The sequence below is a fragment of the Mandrillus leucophaeus genome, unplaced genomic scaffold (assembly GCF_000951045.1).
Source record: "Mandrillus leucophaeus isolate KB7577 unplaced genomic scaffold, Mleu.le_1.0 Scaffold101, whole genome shotgun sequence".
NCBI lineage: Eukaryota > Metazoa > Chordata > Mammalia > Primates > Cercopithecidae > Mandrillus > Mandrillus leucophaeus.
Genome location: NW_012098210.1, coordinates 1,311,950 through 1,331,194, shown reverse-complemented (window position 1 = coordinate 1,331,194; position 19,245 = coordinate 1,311,950). Strand labels below are relative to the sequence as shown.

General features: G+C 42.6%; 1 protein-coding gene across 1 annotated transcript in view; it reads right to left on the bottom strand.

Moving 5' to 3' along the window:
• The window catches only part of TMC2 (transmembrane channel-like 2), a 110,430-nt gene that overhangs the window by 37,420 nt on the left and 53,765 nt on the right, over window positions 1-19,245 (bottom strand). The window contains exons 8-11 of the mRNA XM_011974575.1: window positions 13,570-13,668; window positions 10,983-11,125; window positions 8,665-8,812; window positions 3,929-4,117 (exon numbers count right to left, since the gene is read on the bottom strand). Of these exons, the coding sequence (XP_011829965.1) occupies window positions 3,929-4,117; window positions 8,665-8,812; window positions 10,983-11,125; window positions 13,570-13,668 (579 nt within the window). The remainder of the gene's footprint in view (window positions 1-3,928; window positions 4,118-8,664; window positions 8,813-10,982; window positions 11,126-13,569; window positions 13,669-19,245) is intronic.

The following is a 19,245-nucleotide window of genomic DNA, read 5'->3' as shown; positions in this document are numbered from 1 at the left end:
TATTCTTAAGTAAAGTTAATGGACTTTAAAGAAAAAGGAAAATAAATCTTGGCATGTAGGTAAAAGGAGCAAGTCTATCATTTTGCCTTATTTTCTTGTATATCAGGTAACCTATAACTTCTTTCTGGTCATTGACCTTTAATAATTATTTATGGAGTTCTTTGAGGCCTAGATATGTACATGCTGAATTAGAGAGGCTCTAAGCTTGGTTCTGCCAGGTGCCTGATACACTACCATCTACAACGCTTCAAACCAAAGTCAAGGGCTGAGAGCCCCAGATACAAGTCTCCTCAGTGGAAGGTCTGAGGCCATAGGCTCTGGGGACAGCACCTTTTCCTTCTCTTTTCCACTTCCAGCCTAAACAGGAAGCTGCCCCCTCAGTAGTTACTGGAGGTGCGAGGAGGGTCAGATCAGGTTCACCCATACCTTGAATGCCTTAACTCCTGGGAGAGAGGTGGTGAGGTCAACTTAGGGAGATTTTCCCCTCCTCCTAATATGGAAAATTCCTGGTTTGGAAACTTTGTCTCTTTGGACTTTATGGACTAAATCGTGTCTCCTCCTCCCCCTCCCACAAATTTGTATCTTGAAGCTGTAACTCTCAATGTGACTATTTGGAGATGGGGCCTTTAAGGAGGTAATTAAGGTTAAGTGAGGTCACAAGGGTGGGACCTAATCCAATAAGACTGGTGTTCTTCTAAGAAGAGGAAAAGACACCAGACATCTCTCTCTGTCTCCGTGCACATGCACAGAAGAAAGGTCACAGAAGGACACCAGGAGAAGACAGCCCCTGCAAGCCTCAGGAGAAAGCAAATCTGCCAACTCCTTGATCTCGGACTTCCGGCCTCCAGAACGGTGAGCAAATACATTTCTGTTGTTTAAGCTACTCAGTCTGTGGTGCTTTGTTGTGGCAGCCTATATGTTTTTTGTTCTATACTCTCAACACTTTACTTCCAGGACACTTCTGACACCAAATGTGTCAAACACATTTGACACTTCTGACACCACATTTTTCCCCATACCAACCAATTTTCTGATACCAGCTGGGTAGCGTAAAATTCAATTCAATTAGGACACTAACCAGAGTGAGCACAGACTCCACAGGTGAAGGGCTCAATCCCACAAGGCTGCCCCCACTTTGGATGCCAATCACAAGTATTAGGTCACCAGGTTACTGGCAACTTCTGTCTGATTTGGCTATAAAGCAGAGATTCTCACAACCCCTTTCTTGGGTTTGGTCATTTGCTAGAGTGAGCAAATCATTCAGGAAAACAATTTAATTACTAGATTATCTGTTTATCTCAAAGGATATAACTCAGGAATGGCCAGGTGGAAGAGATCCGTAGGATAAGGTATGGGCAAGGTGCTTGGAGCTTCCAGACCCTCTGGGCTTGCCACACTCCACGTGTTCAGCAACCCATAAGCTCTTCAAACACTGCCCTTTGGGTTTTTATGGAGGCATCATTATGTAGTCATGATTGATTAAATCACTGGCCATTGGTGATCAACTCAACCTCAGCCCCTCTCCCCTCCCTGGAGGTGAGGGGATACAGCTGAAAGTTCCAATTTTCTAATCACTGGTTCCCCTGGCAGCCAGCCCACATGCAGAGGTTATCCAGGAGCTTCCAGCCACCAGTCATCTTACTGGCGTACACAAAAACACTGATCACTCTAGAGATTCCAAGGGTTTTAGGGGCTGTGTGCCAGAAACTGGGAGCAGACTAATATATAATAAGAAATATGTAATAATATCACAGTCCTAGCAAACTGATACGTCATAATTTGTGATCCTAATGTCTCAAAATGGAGTCAGTCATGTCAAAAAGCATTAAGCCCATAGTGAAGTTGTTCCACCCCCTCTCAAAGTGATAAGCGTGTATATAGTGAACTGAGGTGATAAGTGAACACCTGCTGCTGCCTGGTATTTCCTGAAATGAACTGATAAGAGAATGAAAGGTTGGCTGAGATAAAGAGAACAGACCCATCTGGGAGGATCATAAAAGCAGCCAGGACCTGGCCTTGTTCAAAAAGCCTTTGGAGGCTCTGCCCATGAGAACTCTGGAACCTTCTCCCGATTTTAGCAACGGCTGCTAGAAGCTCTGCAAGAGAGAAACAGCGATGCCTGCTTCTGCTGGCCAGTGCCTGAATGACTTCTGGATCCACTCGGCTCATCTGTTGATGTGTTGGTCTCTGGAGCCATCGTTGTGGTTTGTTACCTCCCTTTTATTACTGCCTGTGTGTTGAATATTAGTCGAGTGACTGATGGAGTATGAAGGCCTCGAAATAAATTGGGAATTCGAGAACTGCTAATTGGCTATCGTGAAACTTCCCACCTTAGGGCAGAGTCACCACATCAAGGCTGAAGGAACCTAATTAACCCAACACGGGCTAAGACACTGGCCCTAGTGGGATGGAACTAGAGCACAGGAACGAGTGTTTGAAAAGTCAGCATTTGCCTTCAGAGCATAAGAGACTTGGCACTGACACTCCCCTTATATTTCTGGTCACAGGCTTTCACTTAAAATTGGTCTTGGGAGTCTCTCACTGTGTTTTCAGATCCTCAGTGTTTTCAAGGTATGCTTTTTCTTTAAACCAGCATTTTTAGTGCTTTTAATTGGTTACTTGATCCAAATAACCTAGGCCACCCTTAGCAGAAACCACCGGCCCCATTCTTTTATTTTAAACCTTTCTGTGTCCTGATGTTTTAGATGAGTTAATTATAAATAGCACATAGCTTTAAGTTTTTGATCTAATTATTATTGTCTTCAAACTGTAGCATCAAATCCATTTACATCTGTTAGAATCACTGATATATTTAGATTTAAATCTGATTTTGTGCTTTATATTTGTCCTCCTATCAATGCCATATTTCCTTTTTTATATCCTTTCTTGCTTTGTTGGGAGAAGATAGGCTGTCTTCTTTTTTTAAAATTGCAGTTTGAATGCAAGATAAACTCTTTCTTATTATTAATTTATCTAGCTCATGATTCTGTGGGGCAGCATTTTTTTTTTTAACTGGACTTAACTGGGTGGTTCTTTTGTTGGCCTTACCTGCTGATAGCTGATGGCTCCATTCAAATATCTGGTGGTTTACTGGCTATTGGCCAGGGTGGGGAGATGGACCATGTGTCTCATCATTCAGGAGGCTAGCCAGAGATTATTCACATGATGGAGGTGTGAGGGTTTCCAAAAGCAATAAAAGAGCAAGTCTCAATACACAAGCACTTTTCAAATCTCTGCACGTTTCATGGTTGCTATTGTTGCATTGGCTAAACCAACTCACATGACCAAGCTGAGGTGGATTCAAAAGATGGGGGACACAGATGCCACCTCTTCATGAATGTGCAAAGGAAAGCAAAGGGATGTGCATAAAATGACAGGACGAATTTGTAGCCATTTTCACAAATGACCACAGATTTCAAATTCCCAAAAGAGGTTTATGGATTCTATGTTATCACAATAAAACCTTAATGCATTTTATTGTGGAGCTTGATGAGAAAACTCACTCTATCAGATATTAAGACATAGTGTAAATGCATAGTGTATCAGTTTCTTATTTGTGCAGGAATAGACAAATAGGAATAGAAAAGAGAGCCCAGAATCACACCAATGCATTAATAAGCACTTGATTTACGACGTAAGGAACTGCAAAGCTGTGAGGAAAGGATCACCTCGTTAATGATTGGTGTTGTACAGTTGGCTATCCAGTTGCTAATCCAGTTTTTCTAGTTGTAAAAGCCAGTTCCGAAAACCTAATAACAGGCGACTTTTTGTTCAGGATATTCATGCTATTTGACTGGAAAGGGATGTAATTTCACTTATTAAAATAAGCCTATAATCCAGACTTTCAATAAATCAAATGAATGGCATAGGAACCAGTGATTTTCAGTATTTGCCGTCAACCTTCACTTCATCAGAGATGTGTTCTTACCTCATTCCTTTCATACCAGCTAACATTCTGCATTTTGGAGAATTGCTGGGATCGCTTCACCACAAAGTAAATGAGGTACCCACTTCCACACAAACAGCAGATGATGAGAAAGTTGGCCAGGACACGAAGAAATCTTGTCAGATGGATATTTTCTTCTTTGTTACTCTCTTGTTCATCCACTATTGATTCCTTAATGTGTGAAAATGAGAGGTGCATAAATGTCAGGCCAGAAATGCCAGAACCATGGCTGTTGGGTCCCTGAAAATAGTACTTTCTGTATTTCCAGAAATGAAGTAATACAGAGGAGATGATGTAATGCCCTGTGCCCTATGGAGAATTATTTTCTGTAAAAAATACGTTTGTTGTTACTGCTATTCCAGTACGTATAAGAAAAACTTAGATTTCTTAAATAGTCACCATGAGTCAGACATGGTACTTTCCATGCATTGTCCCTCTTTTTTTCTTTTTTGAGACGGAGTTTTGCTCTTGTTGCCCAGGTGGGAGTGCAATGGCACAATCTCAGCTCACCACCTCCCGGGTTCAAGTGATTCTTCTGCCTCAGCCTCCCGAGTAGCTGGGATTACAGGCATGCGCCACCACCCCTGGCTAATTTTATATTTTTAGCAGAGATGGGGTTTCTCCATGTTGGTCAGACCAGTCTTGATCTCCTGATCTTAGGTGATCTGCCTGCCTCAGTTTCCCAAGCTGCTGGGATTACAGGCATGAGCCACTGTGCCCGGCTGCATTGTCCCTCTTAATCCCAGCAACAAACCAGTAGAATCGTTACTGTTATTGCCCATATTACAGACCCTAAGGCCCAGAGAGATTTCAGTAACTGATTGGGACTAAGTCTATAGGTCAAATAGATTCCAACTGAATCTTAAAATATTGAGTCTTCTAATCGAGGGTTGGCAAACTCATTTTATAAAAAGCTAGATAGTATTTTTGGTTTGCTGGTCATATGATCTGTCTCACAACCACTCAACCATTGTGGCATGAAAGCTACCATAGACAAGGTGTAAATACATTGGAATGCTTTGTTTCGATAAAACTTTATTTGTAAAAGTAGGCAGTAGGCTGGATTTGGCTTGTGGGCCATAGTTTGCCAACCTCTGTTCTAATCCATCAGCATAGTGTATCTTCCATTTACTTAGGGTTTCTTAATTTCTTTCAGCATTATTTTATACTTTTGGTGTAATGGTCTTGTACATTATTTTGGCTAAATTTATACTTAGGAATTTTATGGTTTTTTTGGGTACTATTATCAATAGAAATTAAACTTTTTTTCTTTTTTTTTTTCTTTCTTTCTTTCTTTCTTTTTTTTTTGAGACAGAGTCTCACTGTGTCGCCTAGGCTGGAGTGCATGGCGTGATCTCAGCTCACTGCAACCTCCGCCTCCTATGTTCAAGCGATTCTTCTGCCTCAGTCTCCTGAGTAGCTGGAATTAGAGATGCCCACCACTACACCCGGCTATTTTTTCTATCTTTAGTACAAGCAGGGTTTCTCTATGTTGTCCAGGCTGGTCTCGAACTCTTGACCTCAGGTGATCCACCTGTCTCAGCCTCCCAAAGTGTGGGGATTACAGGTATGAGCCACTGTGCCGGGCCTTAAACTTATTTTCTAATTGTTTTCTGTTAGTATATAAAAATTGATTTTTGATTATTAAACTTGTGCCCTAGACACAGAGAGTAAGTGGTAGAACCAGGATGAAAAATGAACTCTCCCAGACCCCAAAGTCTTAATTCACAGAATTTTCACCTCTATTCTGTTATACAAGTATATTATGTCTCTTTTAATAAACTCACAAAATAAGTCATTTTACTTCTCACATGTTCAAAGTGTTTCAAAGACATTGATCTCCTTTGTCCCTTTCTCACAGTCCTGGAGGAAAAGTCGAAGCCCCCAATCACCCCTACCCTGGCTTTGGATGGAAGTGGCCATAAGCCCCCCATTGCTGTAAGAAGAAGGAGAGGAGACAGAGTCAGCTCCCTGCTCCATGCACTACAAAGCCCACCGGGCTCTAGGCTGGGAAACCCATGCTGTGAGTTGCTGAGCTCAAGCCCTTTTCCTAGTGGGTGTCCCTGCCATCTGCAGGCATCAGTCAGTGGATAGCAGGAAGGAATTCAAGAGAGGAGAGGGACAAAGAAAAGAGAACCAAGCACAGTTGCAGTGTAAATGTGAGCTTCGCTAGGTCCTGGGGGAAACTGATCAGACAGGAGAAATATTGAGCCATAAAGAACTTGACATGGGAGCTGGATGCAGTGGCTCACACCTGTAATCCCTGTGCTTTGGGAGGCCAAGGAGGGAGGATTGCTTGGCGCCAGGAATTTGAGACCAGCCTGAGCAACATAGTGAAAGACCCCATCTCTACAAAAAATAGAAAAATTTAACTGAGCACGGCACTCCAGCCGGAGTGAGACCTTGTCTCCAAAAAAAAAAAAAAAAAAAAAAAAAAAAAAAAATTTGATTAAAGAAGAAAAAAGGAAGAACTTGGAATGGTTTTTACAATCACAGGGGCAAAGTACACCGTGCAGTGCTTCAGCATTACAACTTTGGCCTTCATTCATTTGCTTCCCAGCTGGATGGTTATTTTATATGAGCTATAGTTCTACAGGCCTCCTCAAACCTCTCTTGTAAAGAAATTATTTGTATGTGGATTGAAAGGAACATAGGGTTAATTTCATCTTTTTTTTTTTTTAACATCTCATTCATTCATTCATTCATTCATTTTGAGCCAGAGTCTCACTCTGTCACTCAGGCTGGAATGCAGTGATGTGATCTTGGCTCACCACACCTTCTGCCTTTTGGATTCAAGCGATTCTCTTGCCTCAGCCTCCCGAGTAGCTGGGATTGGCAGGTGGATCATTTGAGGTCAGGAGTTTGAGACTAGCCTGGCCAAAATGGTAAAACCCCATCTCTACTAAAAATACTTTTTGTTTTTTTAATATGCAAACCCAACCACTCAATTATACATATGTTTCAACTGCAACTTAGAACTCTACAGTAGTCCTTTATTTATCATGCACCCTCAGAAGGGCTTTTCTGCTTTGTTGTACTTTTTTTTGGACATGTACACACAGGAAACTTTCTGGCTCTTTCATAATCTCATGGAACTGTGTTTTGTTTTGTTTTCAGAACGCCCCATGCCTGTTTTTATACCAGTCGCATAAATAAACAACACCCAGTCTCACTGGACAATGATGGAAACTTTGTCAGCAGCACTTCATATATATATTTTAAAAATCTCTTGTTTAGAAAATAAATTGTGATTTTAAAGTAGAGACATGGGCCGGGCACGGTGGCTCACACTTGTAATCCCAGCACTTTGGGAGGCCAAGGCGGGCAGATCACTTGAGGTCAGGAGTTTGAGATCAGCCTGGCCAACGTGGTGAAACCATGACTCTACTAAAAATAAAAAAAAATTAGCCGGGCGTGGTGGCGTGCACCTGTAATCCCAGCTACTCAAGAGGCTGAAGCAGGAGAATCACTTGAACCCAGGAGCCGGAGGTTGCAGTGAACTGAGATTTTGCCACTACACTCCAGCCTGGGTGACAGAGCGACACTCTGTCTCAATAAATAAATAAATAAATAAATAAATAAATAAATAAATAAAGTAGAGGCAAGGTCTGTGAAGGAACCCTCTCAGTCAGAATCCTACATACTTGCAAAGGTTTGCCCACCTCAGCCCCTGTAGGACTGATCTGCGCAGACCATATTGCTAGCCTTCCATCACCAAGCTTTCACTCTGTCTCCCTTTCTCTCTCTTGGTTATTTTCCAACTACCAAGTTCAAATCCTTTTTTTTTTTTTTCATTTCAACAGTTTTCTGGGGAACAGGTGGTGTTTGGTTACATGAATAAGTTATTCAGTGGTGATTTCTGAGATTTTGGTGCAGCCATCAGGGTTGATTTCTTTATTCCCACACCTCCAAACCAGGATTCTCAACTCTTTCTGGGTATTCTAATCACTTGGGGAGTTTTTGAAAAATCAATGTCAGGACCCCACTCCAGGCCAGTTATATCAGAGTCTCTGTTAGTGGATCCCAGGAGACCTTTTAAGCTCCTTGGGTGATTCTAGCACGCGGAAAAGGTTGAGAAATGCTTTCCCCAAATGCATCCTTCCACTTATTCCAGCAGAAAGGTGTTTCATGTAGAAACAGGCAGCCCCAGGTCTCAGCATCCAGGATACTCTGTCATATTAAGAAACAGACAGGCTGGGCGTGGTGGCTCATGTCTGTAATCCCAGCACTTTGGGAGGTGGAGGAGGGCGGATCACTTGAGGTCAGGAGTTCAAGACCAGCCTGGCCAACATGGTGAAACCCCATCTCTACTAAATATACAAAAAAATTAGCCGGGCGTTGTGGCGGGCCCCTGTAGTCCCAGCTACTCGGGAGGCTGAGGCAGGAGCATCGCTTAAGCCTAGGAGGCAGAGGTTGTAGTGTGCTGAGAGCACACCACTGCACTCCAGCCTGGGCAATGGGAGAGAGACATTGTAAAAAAAAAAAAAAAAAAAAAAAGAAAGAAAGAAACAAAGAAAGAAAGAAAAGAAACAGGCAGTGGGTACCAGCCACGAGCACTCTTACTTAAGGGCTTGAAAACTGGGCTCACATTTCTGGGAAGGCTCTTGCCACAAATTATTTGAGGACCTTATTTTCTGTGTCCCAGCTGGGAGAAGTCTTTCAATGATCAGAGGGACCTAGAGTTCCCCCGGAAGTGGGAACTGCCCTGGGGTGACTACCTTGAAGCTGGTGGTGATGGAAACATATTTGTTGTCAGCTGTCTCTGAATTCCCGATCAGGTAGTCCCAGCTGGTGAACATCTTGAAGCTGAATGTGAAGTTGTCACTCTCCCCTTCGCCTGTGCTTCCTTGGGTATTGCTGGCCATCCTGTAGGGCACACAGGACTGTTGCAACGTCTGCCCTCTTTCTGCTGTGTCACCCCCAGGGAATCTTGGTCTAAGCCAGTCTTGGACACAGGTAACAGATGAACAGGTAGCTGACATTCAGCGACAAAACAAGCCAGGCAGGGACTTGAACCAAGACAGCTTTTAGGATAGCCAGGGCACCTTTCCCCACAAATTCAGAGTCCCCTGCAAGCACACATGGTGTCAGTTAGGTAATAAAAGGCCTGCAGGAGACAGGACACGTGACCATGTTTTCTTCCCTATACCTAATTTCCTGTGGCTTGACTCACCTGCAAATGCAGTTTGAGAACTCTTTACTGGGAGTCTATTCTCAAACAGGAGCATTCCCTTCTACGCCATCTATTTGCTTGGATAGAACATATCTATATATATTTCTGATATAAAATGCAAAACACACTGAGGTGGCTGGTGCTATTTTGTTGTGCTACTTTTTTTTTGTTTTGTTTTTGGTAATAGAGTCTCGCTCTGTCATCCAGGCTGGAGTGCAGTGGCCTGATCTTGGCTCACTGCAGCCTCCGCTTCCCAGGTTCAAGCGATTCTCCTGTCTCAGCCTCCTGAGTAGCTGGGATTACAAGCACCTACCACGACACCTGGCTAATTTTTTTGTATTTTTGGTAGAGATGGGGTTTTGCCATGTTGGCCAGGCTGGTCTTGAATTCCTGACCTCATGTGATCTGCCTGCCTCGGCCTCCCAAAGTGCTGGGATTACAAGTGTGAGCCACCACACCTGGCCTGGTACTACTTTTAATTTCAAAACCATCAATTACTTTTGCACCATCCTAATACAATCAGGTCATATATCCTTTTCTTAAGCAAGTTTGGCTGAAAGCACTTTGGACCTTCCTATTTCATCCTACCTGTCTTCAACCTATGCTCCCTAGAGTTTGACCCTGTGGGAATCACAGAATTCCAAGCAGGGGTGCTGTAAGATACAGGGAGGGGTTTGTCATCTTCCCTAATATGTTGGCTTTCTGGATTTGCTGTTCCACAGGGCTTAGTTAGCTTTTTTGGTTTGTCACAAAAACATTCCCTATTTCTATACTTATCTGGGGTGAGAACATGGAAAAAGCAACAACATGAGGGCTAAGAATAAAAGCACGCCTGTCTCCTTGTTCTGTTCCTTTTGCCTGATAGCGCTGTGCAGTCCGAGATCACCCAGTGGTCACTGTTGGGTGATGGGCAGGGCCTTGTGAACAGCAGCATTTCCGCCTGAGACCATGTGGTAGAAAGCCAAGCCCCGCGTCCCCATTGCCCTTTCAGGGGCTCTACCCAGGCTTCACCCTACCCAGAGCTCCACTCCTCTCCTGGAGGCACAGCCACCCACACTGTTTTGGGAGAAGCGACCCCTCATGTCTGTGCTGAAGGGAGAGCGGACCCGGGTGGATAGGTTTGCGTAGGAGACAGTGCCTTCCACCCCGCAACCCCCAGCCACAGCTGATGGGGTCCCCTGATTCTGAAGAAGGCGATCAATCCATGGGCTGGGCCACGTTTTTTTCTTCAGAGAATATGAATTAAGTGTTACAGACATATTAAAAGGCCACTTCTGACCACAGAGACAAGTAGAGTTGGGGCCAGAGAGGCCGCCATGGTTAATCATTGCCACATATGTTTATTTAGTATAAGTTTATTGGTTGTATCTTTCTATATGCCAGCCTTGGTTCTGACACACAAGGTAGAGTTTGGAGGAGCAGAAGAGTTTTTTGGAGGAAGCTGAGCTCTGGAGAAAAGCAGAAACAGGCCTGACAAACCTCCAGCCCTACCTTACCAGGTACTATGCTCCCTCTCAAGCCACACTGACCTTTTGGCAGTTTGGGGCAAACACTATGCTATTTGCTGCCTCAGGGCCTTTGCATATGCTCTTCTTTTGTCTAAAATGCTGCTCCCCAGAATTTCAGCATGGCTGGCGTTCTCAGCCTCATCCAAAGGGGTAGTTTCAATCCTGTTTCCCAGAACATCCCACATGACCTGGTTCAGGTCTTTCATACCAAAAATTATAATGTACATATGCTTTCTGTGTTCATTTCCTGTTTTCTCTCTGAATGCCCCACCAGAAGGGAGGTAGGCATAGAGTGGCCAGGGGAGTGAGCTGTGGTTGTGAAGTCAAAGCCTGTAGATGAGACGGTCATACTTACGATCGAATAACAATCATCAGGCTGTAGCCGAACACGCTGACCCCCACCATAAAGTAAGCCATAGGCAGCCGGTACCTCAGCCACCCGATGGTCCTCTGGTTGTTGTAGTAGCCATAGAAGAGTGCAGAGTACTTGATATAGCCCTGGGGACAGCAAAGCCAAATGCTCTGGGTTGATAAGCTCAGAGCTGGTGGTCACCAGACACGTCCATTCTACCAGGGATTTCTTTCTCAGAGTCTTAACTGAGTCTAAGGGGCCAAAGGAAGAGTTCCAGATGTTCTTGCTCTTCCCTTCACCTCCTCCAGTAGCTCCAGAGCCCCTCCATGTCTCCCCTTCTTTCTCTTCTTCATTCTCTCTATTTCCTCATTACACAGAGTACATGGAGACATGGGAGGGAGAGGAGAGTGTTGTTAACATTTGGGATAAAATCAGGGATGGGGGTTGGGCACTGTGGCTCACGCCTGTAATCCCAGCACTTTGGGAGGCTGAAGTGGGCAGATCACTTGAGGCCAGGAGTTCATGACCAACCTGGCCAACGTGGTGAAACCTCATCTCTACTAAAAATACAAAAATTTGCCAGGTGTGATAGTAGGCGCCTGCAATCTCAGCTATTTGGGAGGCTGAGGCAGGAGAATCACTTGAACCTGGGAGGTGGAGGTTGCAGTGAGCAGAGATCATGCCCCCGCACTCCAACCTGGGCAACAGAGGGAGACTCTGTCTTTAAAAAAAAAAAAAAAAAAAAAAAGGAATAAAGGACTCCTTAGTAATAGTATAGTTGGGAACCCCTGTTCCAAATAACTTTCTGAAGGGTTTCCAATCTGACTTTGAGAGTGAAGGATGGCAGCAGCAATGACTTGCTGTGGGAGGCACTACAACCATGCCTCCCAGCCTCAGCAAGCCCTTGGAGCTGCAGACTAAGCCTCCAGAGGCATGGGGGTATGAAGCCCACAAAGGAGGGAAGAGTGCTGCAGGCAGAGGGCCATAAGCAGAGGCAGAGAGGCAATGACAGTGTGGGATGCATGCAGGGACTTCCCCAAAGCTCGGTGGCATTGGGGCACTAAAGTGTGAGGTATTACATGGACATGGGACTGGAGAGGTAGGGAGCAGCCTGGTCATGAACAGTTGTTTTGTAAACCCAATTAAGAACACTGGCTTTTATTCCGCTGGGAATGAGAATCAATGAAAATTTGAGGTAGGGGAGTGACAGGGTCAGATCTGCATTTAATAAAGATCACTCCAGCAACAAAGGGAATGGAAATTTTAGGAGCCAAGCCAAGCAGGGAGGAGAGGTAGATGATTCTGACAGTAGTCCTGGTAAAGTGAGGACATTATTCAAAGTGAAGGTAAAAAACATGGAAAAAAGCATTTTGCCTAATGATGGGATCCTATTTGATTAAAGCACTGGTTTTTCAATAATTAAGTCCACTGTTTCACACTTACACACGCAATCTTTAGGCCTCACAATCACAAATGGAAGTTCATTGGTACGTTGGCAATAGCACCTTGAAATCCCGAAGGATGAAAAACTCCATGGCTTTTTCTTACTCAGTCCAGATAGTCATTGATTTTCTTCCTCCTCAGATAGTCATTGATTCCCATTCCCAAAGGGAATGAAAGCCAAGGTTCTTAACTGGTGATATGGTTTGGCTCTGTGTCCCCACCCAAATCTCATCTTGAATTGCAATCTCCAGATGTTGAGGGAGGGACCTGGTGGGAGGTGATTGGATCATGGGGGCAGTTTCCCCCATGCTGTTCTCATGATAGTGAGGGAGTTCTGGTGAGATCCGGTTGTTCTAATAAGTGTCTGGCATTTCCCCTGCGCTGTCTCTCTTCTGCTGCCATGTAAGAAGCGCCTTGCTTTCGCTTTGCCTTTCACCATGATTGCAAGTTTCCTGAGGCCTCCCCAGCCCTGCGGAACTGTGAGTCAATTAAAACCCTTTATTTATAAATTACCCAGTCTCAGGTAGTAGTCTGAAAATGAACTAATACAATTGGGTTTGCAAAAGATTTAAGAAATATTTAGCAGGTAGGCTCAGATTTAGTGGTTGGTTGGATGGCAGTGGGGTTGGTTGGTGAGGAAGAGGGAGAAGTGTGGGATGATTTTCAGCCTTCAGACATGGATGATTGGATGAATGGTGATTCCAGTAAAGGAGATGGGAAAAAGAGATGTGGGTTTTGGCTGGATAGGTGTTGCATTTGAAGAGCAAGTAGGACATTCAGTTGAAGATGTCATGTGAAACTTGGGGGAAGCCTGGAGTGGAGATAGATCTGGGGTCTTAATGTGGGAATGAGGAAAGAAAACCATACTGTGAGATCACCTTGCAGAGACCTGGCAGACAGAGAGGCGCAGTGGCCGCATGGGGAGCCCACATCCATCAGAGTGTGGCTGGAGAGATCAGTGCATGAAGGAGACCCTGGAGGACTGTGCAGAGACATGGTTTGCAAGCTCATTTAGCTTAGTGCTGGGATCCTATTTTATTAAAGCAATGGTTTTTCAATAATTGCGTGCACTATTTCATACTTATCCATGCAATCTTTAGGCTTTATAATCACAAATGGAAGTTCATTGGCATGTTGACAATAGTACCTCAAAATCCCAAAGGACAGAAAAATCCATGGCCTTTTCTTCCTCAGCCCGAGGCACTGTCTTTCTGGGAATACTCCCATAGGGCATGCCCATCAGTACCTTGTGCAGAAACACAATGACACAAGTATGAGTGGAGGAAATACAAACACACAGAGACATTCATATACTGGGGTAAATGCTTTCCTTCCCAGAGTGGGCCACACCTATTTTCTTCTTTTTTATGTACTTATTAATTTAATTTGTTTTTATTTTTTGAGATGGAGTTTCACTCTCGTCACCCAGGTTGGAGAGCAGTGGCGCAGTCTCAGCTCACTGCAACCTCCACCTCCCAGGTTCACGTGTCCTGCCTCAGCCTCCCAAGTAGCTGGGATTACAGGTGCCGGCCAACACGCCTGGCTAATTTTTGTGTTTTTAGTAGAGACAGGGTTTCACCATGTTGGCCAGGCCGGTCTTGGACCCCTGACCTCAGGTGATCCACCCACGTTGGCTTCCCAAAGTGCTGGGATTATAGGCATGAGATTTTCCAGTATACAATACATTATTATTAACTATAGTCACCATGTTGTACAATAGATCTCTTGAATTTATACTTCCTATCTAACTGAAATTTTGTATCCTTTGAGCAACATTTCCCAATCTCCCCAATTCCCCAAGTGAAGTTTTTGTTGTCATTGTTGATTTGTTGCTTTTTGTATATGTGGTAGGCAGAATTCTAAGAATGACCCTAAATGACCCTCAATCTTGTATAATCCCCTGCCCTTTGAGTATGGACAGAACCTGGGAATGAGTTATCACGCCAAGATTATTTGAGTGAGCCTAATTTAATCACATGAGCTCTTTACAAGCCAAGAGTTTTCTCTGGCTGGTTGCAGAAGAAGTCACAGATCATTCAAAACATGAGAAGGACTGAACACACTACTGCTGGCTTAAAGATGGAGGGAACCATGTAATGGGGAATGTGGGAGCCCTCGAGAGGCTGAGCATAGCCACCATCTGCCACCCAGCAAGGAAACAGGGACCTCAGTCCTACAAGCACAAGGAAATAAATTCTGCCAACAATCAGTGAGCTTGGAAAAGGGCTCCAGACCCCAGATGAGACCCTTAGCCCCTGCTGACTCTTTGATTTCAGTCTGGTGAGACCCTGAGCAGAGAATCCAGCCACACCATGCTAGACTGCTGACCTACAGAACTGTGAGCTAATAAATGGGTGTTGCTTTAGACCCTCTTTGTGGTAATTTGTTACACAGCAATAGAAATCCAAAGCAGTAGATATCCAGCTTTGGATCTGCAGCACTTACTAAATACTAAAACTGTTTTTTGTCACATTGGGAAAATTCTCTGCCATAATCTCTTTGAATACTGTTTCTGTGCCATTCCATCTTCTCTCTCCTTCTGGGATTACATATATGTGTGTGCATTTGCGTGTGCATTTCTGTGTGTAGATTTTAAGTGTTCTCACCAAAAATAAATGATAAGTATAGGTATGTGAGGTGATACATATGTTAATTAGCTTGATTTAACCATTCTACAATATATACACATTCCAAGACATCATTTTGTACAACATAAATATATGCAATTTATATTTGTCAATTAAAATAAGTAAATTTTTAAAAATTCACCTAAACCTACCACAGGAAAATTTACACAAATTCTTCAAGAGAACAATAAAAAAAGAAACATTCCTAAATCACTTTATGAGGTCGAATATTGATCCCCAAATATGATACGAACATTATAAGAAGGATATTTACAGTCTAATATCTCAAAAATAAATGCAAAAATTCTAGATAAAATATTCACAAATCAAAATCAGATGATATATGAAAAAGATAATCCATAATAACCTAGTTGGGTTTATTGCAGGAATGCAATCCGGTTTAACATTTGAAAATATATCAATGTAATTCACCACATAACAATCTTAAATTTGTATGTACCCAATAATATGGCAGCAACATATATAAAACAAAAAATAATAATTACAATGAGAAAAAGACAACAGCAGAAGATTAAATTGATCTCACTCAGCAATTGATCATGCTGCTCTAAAATTAGTAAGATTATAGACAATTTGTAGAATGCAAGTAATATTTTGAGCCATGCAAAAAATATAAAAATTGAGGAAAATTAACCATATTCTAAGCAAATAAAGCAAGTCCCAAGTAATGAAAAAGTATCAGTTTCATACAAAATATACACAATGATCACATAAAATTATACTAAAAACCAGTAAAAAAATGCCGCTAATCTTTCTATATATTAAGGTCTTGAAAATATATTCATAAATAACTTGTAGATCACAAGGAAATTAGAAAATACCTAAAAATAAATAATGGCAATGTACATCAAAGTATATGGAATGCAACTAAAATGGTATTGAGAGGAAAATTTATAAATGGGTGTTGTGTTATTGATGTCACTTGGATGTTTGTCTCTTCCAAATCTCATGTTGAAATGTGATTCCCAATGTTGGAGGTGGGGCCTGGTGGGACATATTGGATCACGAGGGCAGAGTCTATATAAATGGCTTAGAAACATCCCCTTGGTGATAAGTGAATTCTCACTCAGTTAGTTCACGTGAGATATGGTTGTTTAAAAGTCTAGGACCTTCCCCAATCACTCTGTTGCTCCTGCTCTCGCCAAGTGATGTGCTAGTTCCCTTCACCTTCCATCATGATGTAAGCTTTCTGAGGCCCTCAACAGAAGCAGATGCTGGCGCTTTGCTTTCTGTACAGCCTGCAGGACCGTGAGCCAATTAAACCTCTTTTCTTTATAAATTACCTAGCCTCAGGTATTTCTTCATAGCAGGACAAGAACAGCCTAATACAGTTATAGACTTGCTATGGACCAATAACTCCCTTGTGCCTCCCATTTTTCTCCTGTTTGAACACAGACATGCCTATAGCATTTATCTTAGGCCTGTCCCACCATTTTATGTTTGTTGTGTTGGTGCAGATAACATCTCTTTAGTCTCACGGTAAAGAGAACTGCACCCAAGGAGTTGTATTTAAAGAGCTACTCCCATGGAGCCTCATCTGCACCTGAACTACTCATTTAGAGTGAGAGTTTGGAATCTGAGCTGATGCTGTGCCAGAATGAGATTTTTAGAGGCCTTGAGGAGGGGTGAGTGTATTCTGCAGGTGGAAGGGATGTGAATCATTGAGGACCAGAGGGTTGAATGTGGTAGGCAGCCTGTGAGGTGGCTCACATGATCCCTGCCTCTGGTATTTATTGTTGTGTACAATAATACCCTCCCACTGAGTGTGGGCTTGATTTAGTGACTCACTACTAAGGAATAAAATATGGCAGAAGTGATGGAATGTCATTTCTGAGATTAGGTTATGAAAAACGGTGGCTTCTATGTGGGAAGCTTCTTTTTGCTCTATTTCTTTCTTGTATTCTCTCCTTCTGGGAAAAGAAAGCTGCCACCTTACGAGCATGCCTATGGAAAAACTCAGGTAGTAAGAAATTGATGTCTCTGGCCAATAGCCACTGAGTACTTGAACCCTGGGAACAGCCACATAAGTAAGGTTGGAAGCAGATCTTCTGAGGCCTGCAGAAGCCACGTGAGTAAGCTTGACATCGTGTCTTCTGAGATCTGCCAGTAGCCTTGTGAGTGATCTTGGAAGCAGATCTTCTTCAGTTCAGCCTCAAGATAATTGTAGCCTTGGTCAAAACCTAGATTGTAGCCTGCGGGAGACCCCAAGTCAGAACCACTTCTGGATTTCTGACCCACAGAAATAATCATAAATGGTGGTTGTATTCAGCAAAAAATTAGGGAGTAACTTGTTACACAGCAATAGATAATGAATACAAACCCCAAGAAATTAGAAGGAATGAAATGAAACATATAAGAGAAATTAGTAATGTAAAAGTAAAGATATATAAGAAAAAGACCTGAATGTGAATGTTTATAGTAGAGTTATTCATAATAGTTTCCAAATAGAAACAACTGAAATGTCCAAGAGCTGGTGAATGGATAACAAAATATGATATACCCATATGGTGGAATATTATAATCCCATTGTAATTTTCAATTCCATTTCAGCAATAAAGGGACAAATGATTGATAAAACTACATGAATGAATTTCAAAGACATTGTACCAACTGAAAGAGGTTAGACACAAAAAAAACTGCATACTACATATTTCTATTCATATGATATTCTGAAAAGGACAAAACTTTAGGAACAGGAATCAGAAATCAATCCTTGGTTGTCAAGGGCTGGGAGTTGGAAGAGGAGATTGCTTGCAAAGTGGATACTAGAGAAATTTAGAGGGTGATGAAAATGTTCTATATATCAGTTGTGTGGTGGTTACCTGATTATACATTTGTCCAAAGCCATTGAATTGTATACCTAAAAGGAGTAAATTTTACTTTATGCAAATTGTGCCCCTCAAAGACTGAATTTTTTTAAAAAAGACATTTCAGAGAGAATCAGCAAAGCCAAAAGTTTTTTCGTGAACAAAATAACTAAAAAAGACAAACCTTTGCTGTAAATGAGACAAAAAAAATTATACTGTAATGCAAAAGGCGATACATCTTTAGATACACTGCGATTTTAGAAAATAAGAAATGACTGTATTTAAGTCAATAAATTTCAAAATGTAAGTTGAAATGGAAAGTTCAGGACAGTGAGGGTTATGTAGGTAATAAAATTGGGGAAAATTAATTAGAGGACTTGAGTGTATATGTAATATTTTATTTTTTAGGCATGGTGATGAGCAGGTAGGCTCATTCATTATATCTTTTCATATGTCTGAAATAATTTAGTAGATATTTTTAAGGGAAAGTATCATATGAGGTTTACAGACTGAATGCTTGCTATGTAAACCTAGAGCACAGCTTATTTAAAGACCTTATAATGTACATTAGCAGTTTTCAACCCTAGCTGCATATTAGACTCACCTGGGGGAGCTGTATTAGTCATCTACTGCTATATAACACATTATCCTAAAATGTAGAGGCTTTAAAAAACACACATTCATTATCTCACTGTTTCTGTAGCTAGCATTTTGGGTATGGCTTAGCTGGGTCCTTCGCTTCAGGATCATTCACAAGGCTGCAACCAAAATTTCTGCTTTGGTCTCATTTGAAAGTTTGACTGGGGAAGAATCTGCCTTAAAATGTGCTGATGTGAGGCTGGGCATGGTGGCTTATTCCTGTAATCCCAGCACTTTGGGAGGCTGAGACGGGTGGATCATGAAGTCAGCAGTTCAAGACCAGCCTGGCCAAGATGCTGAAACCCCGTCTCCACTAAAAATATACAAATTAGCCGGACATGGTAGCACATGCCTGTGATCCCAACTATTCGGGAGGCTGAGGCAGGTGAATTGCTTGAACCTGGGTGGCAGAGGTTGCAGTGAGCAGAGATCATGCCACTGCACTTCAGCCTGGGTGACAGAGCAAGACTCCGTCTCAAAAAAACAAAAAAACAAAAAAACAAAAAAACAAAAAAACACAGTGCTTATGTGGTTGTTGCTGGGTTGCTGGACTAAGGGCCTCAGTTCCTTGCTGGCCATTGTCCAAAGGCCACACTCAGTTCCTTGCCAGGTGGGACTCTCCAATCTGTCAGACTGCTTCATTAAAGCACCCAAGCCAAGAGGGGAATGAACAGAGAATTCTGTCAGCAAGATGGAAATCACAATCTTTCATAACCTAACCATTCTATA